Source organism: Camponotus vicinus, unplaced genomic scaffold (genome assembly GCF_025532165.1).
Source record: "Camponotus vicinus isolate PSW18456_S1 unplaced genomic scaffold, iyCamVici1.0 SCAF_14, whole genome shotgun sequence".
Lineage (NCBI taxonomy): Eukaryota > Metazoa > Arthropoda > Insecta > Hymenoptera > Formicidae > Camponotus > Camponotus vicinus.
This window is the reverse complement of record NW_028141950.1, coordinates 7,388,830-7,400,363: the sequence shown is the minus strand read 5'-3', so window position 1 is coordinate 7,400,363 and position 11,534 is coordinate 7,388,830. Positions and strand designations below refer to the sequence as shown.

Genomic DNA, 11,534 nt, shown 5'->3' with positions numbered 1-11,534 from the left:
AAGAAAAAATTGTAGATGGATATGCATGTTTTAATACTTGAATGTTTGTTTTCTGACGATACTTATTAGATATTTAACATGTTAACTTTTGTATTTTATATATTATATAAGATCTGCACACTTTTTAATGTAATATTAACTATTCTATAAATTCATAAATGTTAACACACAATAGTAATTTTCTTTTTAAGCTTTTTTATATTACGTTTAGGAGCTTTTTCCTATTTCAAACTGTACTTATAAATCTTTGTACATACATATATCATTGCTGTAAAGGGAATAAATTTTTATAAATTTATGAAATATTTGAAAATTTATTTACATCTATTATTATGCATGAATTTTAAAAAGAGACCATTTTATAAATACTTGTTTAATTATTCTTAGTTATTCTTAACACACAGAATTATTCTTAATTATTCTTAGCAGAATGTTTCTTTAATAATATAAAAATATTTTTGAAAATAAAAATGTTGTATATCATTTAATATATGAATGGACTGAATAAGTCACAAAAGGAGACCGGAGCAAAATTATTTTCAATTATATTTCATGTAATTAAAGTGTTTATCACTTGTTTTGAAAAAGTAATTAATTTACAGCGGGAGAATTTGATTGGATGCACTAATGCACCTGGTGCATATAAAAATTGTCGTATATAAAATTACAATAGTATAATTAAAATAATAAAGTAATTAATATTATAAGTTTTTTATAGTATATTAGATTATATATTATATTAAGTATATTATGTTAAGTTAATATTAAGTAAAGTTATATTATATATACGTTATTATATTATAAGGTTATTCGATGCAAAAAACGATAATAATAACTCGTACAATAATTTTATTTATTTTAGTTATTTATGTGCTATTGGAAATTTGTATTTATTTATACTAGAACTACTAGATTTATATTAAAAACGCTACGTATTGCTTCAAACTGCATTATATGAATGTCACCGAAAACGTATAAATCACTTTTTTAAATCCATTATTACTTTTCTTATAATCAGAATATCTTTTTATATAGTAAACGTGCCTCTTATGTCAAAGAGAAGATACTCAGAAATAAATTAATATAAAAAGTTTATAATAAAATTCATTAAACAATTATATATACATATAATTATTTTTATTTATACATAGAACTATTTTTGTTTTATACATATGTAACTTTTTTGTCAAACAATTTTTAAAGATTTTAATTCTCCTTGAAATAACGCGAGTATCTCCGTCGAGAAAAATAAATTACAAACGGAATGCAGCTAATAAGACGTCATGGCAACACATGATCAGATTGATCATTCGAAGTCAGTTACAGTTGCGATCGCTAGCCAGAACACACTACCGCGTTACTTGTCGTTTGATTCAAAGTGCATCATATGAATATCACAAAAAATTGTGTACGAATAGTGGATTTTGAAAAGCATACGTAGTAACACAATTGCATATAGTAACACAATCATACGAACGAATTGTCATAATTACATATTTAATAAAATCAAAGATATAGTAAATATTGATGTGAATTCGATTACACGCTGCGTGTGCTTGAATATGGCTGAAAATGTTACAAGATCTATAATTCTATAACTTTTTTGATTGTTTGTAATTTGATTGTGGGTATTTTTTTATCGACGTTTTTCTACTATAATATTAGTGAAAAAGGAAAGCTGATAATAATTAAATTCCTGTGTTCGCAATACAATCAAATGATCATTTTGTATCATTTTGCATTGTCATTTGTTCTCCTGAAAAAAATAGAAATTATTTATTTACCAAGAATTCCCTAATTTAATCTTAAGTTATATATATTGTGATCGCGACCATAAAGAGAAATCTAAAAACATAATATTAGAAGATAATAACTTACGATTCGTTAAAACTGAGTTTTAAGGAATTTATCGAAAATATATTTATATGTATGAATTAATATCAATTCGATTAACACATCAGAATTAGTAGAGTGAGAAAAACAATTAACTGAGGATTCAACGGGAACTGATTGAGTGCAAACGTTTACGAAAAATGCCAATTATGTTTGGAACAATTTTATGTGTTTTATTGGAAGGTTTAATATTGACAAAGGCAACTATCACGCCGAAGGATTATACCCCTTCAAACAGTCTCCACAAAGAAAGTGTTTCGATGTATCCGGATTTAAGTTTCACGCAGGTAAGAGATATTTTTCGCTTGATTAAGAAACAATTAAATGTTATTGCAGTTAGTAGTGTAACTAAAAATGAATGATAATAAATTATATATTCTACCTATAATAAGATAAGATAAAATAAAACAATTCAATTTAAAAGAAAATAGTATGTACGATGTTGTAAAAAAAAGATGGATAAAGTTTCGAAATTTTTTTTGCCAATGGATGTTATAGTACATTAAATTTAATTAAAACGGTATTTTAAAATTTGACTGTATTATTTTGTCTCTCTCTCTTTCTCTCTCTCTCTCTCTCTCTCTCTCTCTCTCTATATATATATATATATATATATATATATATATATAAAATTTTTATTTCTAAAAATAACAATTTTTAAAATTAATGAAGTTTTCTGTCTACTATCTGCTACATTAATATATACATACGATGACACTTCAACAGATTTTTATATTCTTTTTTTTCAATTTTTAAAATTTCCTTATTTTCCTAGATATATATAATAATATTTATTGATATATAGTAACCTTTATACTAATGTAGATTTTATTTTATGAAATTAATTTAGAAAGTAAGCATCATTTCTTTCGGTTAAGGGTAATTATGTAACGGAACAGAGCTACTAAATATCGAGATAGAAAATCTATTCTTTAAATTGTATCTATTAACGCTAATATTTTGATCGACAATATATTCAATAAGTATCGCTAGAATTTATACTAATTTTCATTGTACATATATCCATTTATATACAATTATATGCAGATATTCTTATCGAGGCATTATCGGTTTATACTATCTGTTTATATTTATTATTTCCCGGATTTGTTTGTGTTAAAAATATAACGACATTCGAGAAAAAACTTGTCAAGGTAATAAATAAAAGAATTTATATAATTCGATGACTAATACTTAATAACTGTAAAGAAACAATATTTTCAACCTTTTTATTCTTGAAGTACAAACATTAATAAAACTTTAGTAATATCGGCAAATTTTTAAAAAGAAATTTGAGTTACGGTAAATTGAGAAGAGTTAAATAACCTATCATGAGAAAGAATCAAATCGTTAAACAAAATTGTTTTAATAATTGCAAAGACTACACTTTCGCTTGTACTACTTGCTAAAAGCTGTTATGAATCCTTATTGACTCTCGTTAACCTATTGATTGATTTTATTTTTGATATGAGTTATGATTGATATACAAGATGTCTTAAAAAAAATAAATAAAAAATAAATTTTACGATATGAATAAAACTACATCACATTCAATTTATACTCTCTTAAAGTGAATCAGTGTATTATCACTGAAAAACAGTAAATAGTCACTAATTACAGCAGTTATAAGTACAGCACTGTAAATCAGTGATATTTTATTGAAAGAATTAGTTAATAATTTTGACTGTTTCAATCAGTAATAATATTTCTTTCGTTATTGTCAGTAATATTAAACTACAATTCATCTCTCTATCTATTTCATATAAAATTAAAAATTTTATTTATATTTACTAAATATTTATTATATTAAAAATTTTATTTTATTTATAATATTTTATGCATATTAAACTTGCTATTTTATTTAAATAGATAACGAACGAATAATTTTCATTAAGTCGCCAGACATTTATTTGTCCGACTCATAAGATCGATTTAATATCTGAAATTAAATCGAAGTAATATTTTTAATTTTATCTGTCGCTCTTTGCAAACTTTATATAATTCTTATGACTAAAACTAAATACGAGAGAGATAGCGATCGTAGCGGTAAACAAATGAACTAGCGATTACTGGTTTTACAGTGAATTTTATTTTAACTGACCATAATCAGTGAGATATAAGATAAAATAACAAAAAAATAAGCGTTTCCACTGAAAATCAGTAAAATACTCACTGATTCTTAGTGAAATCTTATTTTACTGTTTAAATTAGTGATATTTTCACTGATTCACTTTTAGAGAGTATCATTTAGGAATAGTATATGTCAAACCGGTATTATTAAGCAAACAAAAAACGAATGGCAATTTTTCGTTTAATTTTATAATTTATATAATTTATCATTAAAAGCACCAGAAACAACCGCTTCAACGATATTCACTTAATTCTTTTCGCATGTTATACTTTATGAAGGATATTTCAATGTCCGAGGAAAGTGATCATCATATATTAAATTTCAAATCTGACCGGAGTCATTCTGATAGTATGACTGTGAGGAATGAGCGAGAAGTCGATGAAGTTCCACTTGCAAATATTTTTATGATTCCAGAAGAATCTATCGGTAAGTTGCAAAAGAATGCATAAAACATTAATAACAAAATCTATGACGAAAAAGTGTAAATATAATTTCAATTCAAGAGAGAGTCAAATCTAATCTAAAAATCAAATCTAAAAATATCTTCCAGTAGTGAGAAGAATATAAATTCTAATTCCGTCCAAAAAAGAAATAGAAAAGCATAATGTAAACATAACGTTGTACATAAAAATTGTCATAATTTAAGGTAAAGTCAATTTTATTAATTTGCTACTCTGTTTTAAAGCAATCGCAAATATTATATTTCTGATTTCTTAAGCTATAGGAATTTTTCGAAAAGTACTTGTCACTTTATTAAAAGTTATTTATTCGTTTTTGCCATGAATTAACAATTACTTTTAAATGACGCAAAAAAATTCTTATATTATTTTTTTAAAGGTCAATACCGTGCTAATTTCCATATTTTGTAGTTTACATTTATTTTTTCTCTTTCCTTTATTTTTACATTAAATTGTTCTTTCCGATTTACTGAAATAATCCACTTAATCTTACATATAATTATGTTAATATGTACTATGTTAAAATCTCTAGAAAGCAGTTTGAGCAAGCCAACATCTCTCAGAGCATTTGTACAATTTGACCGTCAATTCACCGGAAAAGTAAACGACATTTTTGTGACATTGAGGTAAGGAATCTAAATTCTCAGTTTGTATTCTTTCATTTTTCTCTCTTTTTTTTAAATTCAACGACATAAATATATCAAAATATTAATTCTGTTATAATTTTGTTAAATATAAAATGGATAAAATTTTATTTTTTCACAGATGGAACCAACCTGAATTTATCGATGAAATAATACAAGGGTATACAGTGCAATGTTTTTTTATCGAGGACTTAAAAGAGATTCAAACCTGCGACGATAAAAATATCACTACAAAATTGGAGCACACGGTGCACAATCTACTATCTAACATGACATATTATTTTCGAGTACGTGCGCATACTAAAATTGTTGCTGGTCCTTACACGGATTTAATCAATATGTCGACTACACATGAAAATCCAATACCTAAATTATTAGTCAAATCGAATCTAGGTATAGAAATATTGGACGTGGATTTAAACATTACTAATTTCGTAATATCAGAGTACGTATACTGATAAAAAAAATAGTTATAATTATCATAAATTATTTTTAGCATTAACTATAAAATTGAAGTTATTATTATTATGCACAAGTTTATTATTATCAACATTATAGTAGTAATAACTATAAAATTAATAATCTCAATTATAATTTTTTTTACTATACAATTATAGTTGGCTCCTTTTTTTCAGATATGTAGAAAATGCCGCTTATTCGATACAAGACAATAGAATTTATTGGCATGACAGCAAAGATCTAATGATATTGAAGATTAATGAAAATAATATCACAAAAATAGCTGGGTTTAATCATTATCTAAGTAATTTTTGCCTTGACTGGGTAGCAAGAAATCTATATTTCACCTATCACTGGTTAGGCTACTCTCGTATTGTAAAGTTCGACTTAACAATGTGGGAAAATGGCATAATTAAATTTGATGAGATTTTCAAAGCAAAAATTGATATTAACTATTTAAATGTAGCACCGTCTATTGGGTACGTTTCACATGAAAAAATAATTTTCCATTAAAGATTTATGCATATTTCTAATTTTTCTATAATTTTACGTGGTTTTATAATTAATATCATAAGTAAAAAAAATAAGAAGTTATTATATAATTATAAGAATTTCGAATTGTTACTACATATAAGTTTCTGTTTTTGTTAAAATAATGTTTTGTAATGAATAAAATAATTATATATTTTTTAGAATTTTATATGGCATATCATACCGTAGGACGAATGAAAAATATGATATGATGCAATATGATCTCGATGGAAAAAATGAGCAAATTGTTCAGATAAATTCATCCCTTTGCTCATTTCGTCCTAGGATTTATCTTAGTTATAGAATTGATAACACTAATAATGAGGAGCCGTTAATTTACTGGTTAAGTGATGATCACTTATTTGTGACAGACGTTAACGTTTCTATGTGCAATACGATTTTACACAAGGAAAACATAAGTGATAACATCCAATTCCGAGCCATGACGATTGACAAAACAAACATTTACATTTTAGCAAGGAAACATTCGTTTGAATTTACTCTCTACGTTTTGAAAAAGAAATATGCAAGTCTCAAAAACGTAAATGCAGCCGAATATGTTGAAAAAATAATAAGCTCAGATAAGAAAAATATATTTTATAGTATTTACGCTCTTGACAAATCTTTACAACCATATCCTCCAATGAGATGCCTGACACCTGACGAAAAAGTTTACAATTTTGAGAATGTGAATGCAAAGGCAAACAGCATCGTTGTGAAACTTCCGGAGCCGGTTGTAAAGAGTGGATGCAAAAAATATAATTTACCAACTACTATATATACTATCTCCGTAAGCCATTGTTTAGACAACAACATCAACAAGTCTGAAAAATTCAATGTGCTGCGATATGTGACGTGCGAGCGATATTACGAGATTCAGAACTTAACACCATTTACAGAGTACAAGTTGAAGTTCACTTTAAGCAATTTTTACTTTGATCAATTATCAATAAATCCATTCGATTCGAATGTGATACGAATAAAAACTAATTCGGGCAAGCTTAATGCACCAGAAAACATAAGTGTTCTAGCTTTGACGCCTATTATAGCAGTAGTTCATTGGATGCCACCCAAGAAAGTGAACTGCGTGGCCGTGACCTACGAAGTGCATTGGAAGTCAGTTACATTAGTGAACGACACGCAACAAAAGAGCAAACAAATTATCAATGTACCGAAACGTATGACAGACGGCAGATTTTTCACAAAGATTAACTTGTCACTACCAGTACAAGATTACTTGATATACGTGCGTGTGTATCCAATTAATTTCAGCGATTTCTACAACGAGAGTTTAAGCAAAATCATTCACATATACTCAGAACCAAACAATATTACTTTGAGCGGGGTCAACATAAATAGCATGAACATTTCATGGATCTCCAACATTAATCTGACGATCTTTTGTACACTAGAGTACAAAGATATTGCAGCAGAAAAGTGGCAAACAATGTATTACTTTAAAATGAATTATAACGATGAAGTAATATACCGTGTCGAAAATTTACAATCGGGAACTTTATACAAGTTTCGCTTGATATTGAGATACCTCGAATATGAGGAGAATTTTATATGGCCGGCTGATGAAAGATTTATTTTTTCAACACGTGGTAAGCAAACGAAGATACCCATACATCACATTAAGGTTGCATGGATATATTGAAGAATAATTTCATTGAAACATTGCAATATTGCAAATCGATTGCGAAATTCTGCTGAGTTATTGTTATAAGATTGTGATGAAGTTAAGCTGTCCACTTTTTGCAATAAAATATTGTAGCATTATTACAGTGTAATATATTGGAAAGAATGCAATGTTATTGCAACCATTTAATAATATTACGTGTAAATTGTTTTTGTTTTTGATGAATGAATATCTTAGAAACATATAATTAAATAAAAAAGCTCGATATAAATAGAAGTTTGCAATAATAAGATAATCATATCTAAGATAATATATTGCAGAATTGTATTTAAACATAATCATATAACATAAAATATTACATTTATATACAAAATTAAACTTTTTTAAATTAAACAAATTTAAACTTTTACTTACGAATCACTTTTTTTATTTTAAAAGTTTTTTATACTCTTATAATGGGGTGTATATATATATATATATATATATATATATATATATAAACATTATAGTTATAGAATTAATTAAACATTACTAATTATATTTTTATTTAAAAATTTTAAAGATCCGTTATAATTATATATATTTGCATGTGAAAAATGCATAGAAAAATATAATGATAGGTATAGTAGTATCTATATATTTAATATAATAAAAAGATATATTATCTTTGAAGATTAATCGTATTCGTACATGAAGTGAAAATACATCATAAGATATATTGTAACATTGATATAAAATGTTATCTATATTTTAATAAAAAAATAGCAATACTTATCTTTAGCTTAGAATTATATTTACTCGACTGATGTTATTTCTGTGTCATTATTTCATTTCATTTCTGCAAAAAAATAAAACTCATCGCATATATACAAATATAAAAAAATATATTATTACATTATTTTTATAGAAAAATTAAAGAGTGTTATAATTTTAAAATGTTTCTAAAATATAAATATCATAATACTAATGTCTAATTCATACTTTGTTAATCTATATTTCTACAATGTTTGCGTTGCAATTTGTAATATTGCAATATTATTGCAAAGTAGTTGTAACATTCTGTGCTGCATAGATATTATAATATTATGTGCTAATTTTTTTAGATATGAATAGACCTGAAATTTAAAAAAATTAAATTTTTGTAATAAAGTTATAAGTAACAATAAATTTGTAAAAACATATACACACGAAGATATTAAAATTATATTTTTGCTTAATATAGATATTTCGAGCACTTCTGGAATAATAGCGGAAAAATTTTACATGTATGTAATATTATTGATGTTAAGTTTTATCGTTATAGTTACTATAATCTGCGTCTGCTACTTTTATTGTTGTAAGTATATTTGATATAGGTATCGACTTGAATTGTAGATTATACATATATATCTGATATAATATCTAAAAATTTACTGAAAATAGTAATTTACTTATATAAAACTAAACGAATAAATTTTACTAAAAAACAGTAGATTTTACAATATATATTATTACATAATTAAGTCGAAATTTTGTTACAGTGTATCGTCATCGCAGAGGTAATAATGAACAATTTTTGTCTTCAACAACGACCGATGTAGAATTGACGATTCTACAAGGGGATTCTTCTGAAGTACCTTGCCGGAACACTCAATTCAATATGATTTACAGTCCTATGTTATATTATAATCCGGATAAATGTGCGATAACTAAAGTCGCACGTAAACAAATTACATTTACAAAACTTCTTGGTAGCGGCGCATTCGGAATGGTAAAAATTAATTTTTTCAAGCAATGTTTCAAATTAATTTCTGAATCAACAAAACAGATATGTATTTTCTAATAAAGATATAAATTACATGAATTTTTATAATAGATTATAAGTAATATAAAATTTAGATGAGACAACAAACATGCACTTTGTTATATATTTTTCATTGAATTATAATATAAAGTAAAATATAATAGTACTTGACATTAAACTATACGTTTTCTAATAAAGTACGCATGTAAATTTGTGTGAAATATTTCGCAGGTGTTTCAAGGAAACGTGAAGAACTTAGAAAAATCGGGCACAGAGATATCCGTTGCAATAAAAACGCTTCGAAAAGATGCTTCTTCCCTTGAGAAAAAGAAATTATTAAAGGAAGCCAAGCTTGTGAATCATTTTCAACACAAACATATATTAAGATTGTTGGCCGTTTGTTTAGATGGGGATTCTCCATTATTAGTGTTGGAATTGATGGAAACTGGTGACCTGTTAAAATATTTGAGAGATTGTCGAAATTTGCAAGCGTCAGATTCGTATGCTCTGCGTTTACAAGATTTGCTCGCCATGTGTGAAGATGTTGCGCGAGGCTGTTGTTACCTGGAAGAGTTGCGTTTCGTACATAGAGATCTAGCATGTCGCAATTGTTTAGTATCTTCGAGAAATCGCGAGAATCGTGTCATCAAAATTGGAGATTTTGGACTGGCTAGAGATATCTACATGGATGATTATTATCGCGTGGTAAGTACAATTATGAAAAAAAATTAAGAAATGATTAAAAAATGAATTCTTTAGAAAATACTTCCCATTTTTTTATCATAATAGTATCCTGCATTGTTTCTTTAAGTAATATAGAATATAAATAGTTTTTATTTATATATAGCAAGAGATAAATGAACATTCTTTATTTTGCACGTATTCTAAAAATGAACAACTCGAAACAGAAAATTAAATTTTTGTTAAACTCAATGTTTTAGAAAGGAGAAGGTTTGTTTCCTATTCGCTGGATGGCACCCGAATCTTTGATGATCAGAATATTTACTTCTCAAAGCGATGTTTGGTCATTTGGGGTATTAATGTGGGAAATTACATCGTTGGGTGAGAAACCTTATATTGACAAGACTGATATAGAAGTGATAAATTATGTACGTGCTGGAGGCAGGTTGCCGATGACTCTTAACTGTCCGTCACCATTGTACCAGTTGATGCTACGTTGCTGGAGTGCAGCGGATGCTAGACCAGATTTCAAATTTTGTCTGAAAAATATTATAGCATTAAGAAAGAACATGGAAGATGCCTTACTGAGTCCAGTCGATACTATTTAGCCGATATAATTAAATTAATGTTTATCTTATTTTCCAAACGATTGAATAAATCTTAATGTAGAAAAAATATTTCTAGGATATTTCTAAATTAATTCTGTTATTTTTAGGTTTAATCTTAATATTATATGTATCAATGAAAATAAAAGAAATTTTGTAATCTTACTTTCTATAAAATTTTGATTATTATTAAAAAATATCACATCTATTTTCATGATTGTACAAAATCAAATAATATAATGATATATCTAATTTGTGTTTTTGAGTAATCGAAGCGAAATCTAATGATTGCGATTATATATATGTATATGTATAAACAATATTTTTTTGAACATGGGAATATAATTAATTTTCGACATTATATATGACCGATAATTACAAACTGATTGTATAATTTATGAGTGAAAGAGGAAACGCGAATAATATCCTCTATAATTAGTTGTGAATATATAAATATAATAATATAATTATTTTGAATTTATAACAGTTATCTTGTATGAATTTTTACATATATTTTATCTTTATATTTAATGACTTACTATATATTCAAATTATATTGATGATTACAAAAGTATGCAGTTGTAAAAATGAACTATACTTATTGCTCTATCTCTACTAACTATATTTAATAAAGCTAATAATGTATAATATTTAAACACAATTACGGTCTATCATTTCGAAAGATCACCAAATACTGACAACGTTTT

At 26.1% G+C, this 11,534-nt stretch overlaps 1 protein-coding gene across 1 annotated transcript; it reads left to right on the top strand.

Annotated features, from left to right (window-relative positions):
* Nucleotides 1-1,852: 1,852 nt before the first annotated feature.
* On the top strand, nucleotides 1,853-10,885 carry LOC145964951 (proto-oncogene tyrosine-protein kinase ROS-like). The gene is made up of 10 exons (XM_083088099.1): nucleotides 1,853-2,180; nucleotides 4,303-4,450; nucleotides 5,015-5,108; nucleotides 5,248-5,571; nucleotides 5,762-6,064; nucleotides 6,279-7,723; nucleotides 8,981-9,094; nucleotides 9,279-9,508; nucleotides 9,773-10,246; nucleotides 10,483-10,885. Exons 1-10 carry the CDS (start codon nucleotides 2,034-2,036, stop codon nucleotides 10,828-10,830), a joined length of 3,627 nt encoding a protein of 1,208 aa, XP_082944225.1. The 5' UTR covers nucleotides 1,853-2,033; the 3' UTR covers nucleotides 10,831-10,885.
* Nucleotides 10,886-11,534: the final 649 nt, after the last annotated feature.

What these genes read in the sequence shown, in the direction of transcription:
- LOC145964951 (XM_083088099.1), top strand. Translation starts at nt 2,034, where the DNA reads ATGCCAATTATGTTTGGAACAATTTTATGTGTTTTATTGGAAGGTTTA. An exon ending in ACTAATTTCGTAATATCAGA is followed by an intron (nt 5,572 to 5,761) that starts GTACGTATACTG and finishes CCTTTTTTTCAG; the next exon opens with ATATGTAGAAAATGCCGCTT. An exon ending in ATTTATTTTTTCAACACGTG is followed by an intron (nt 7,724 to 8,980) that starts GTAAGCAAACGA and finishes TGCTTAATATAG; the next exon opens with ATATTTCGAGCACTTCTGGA.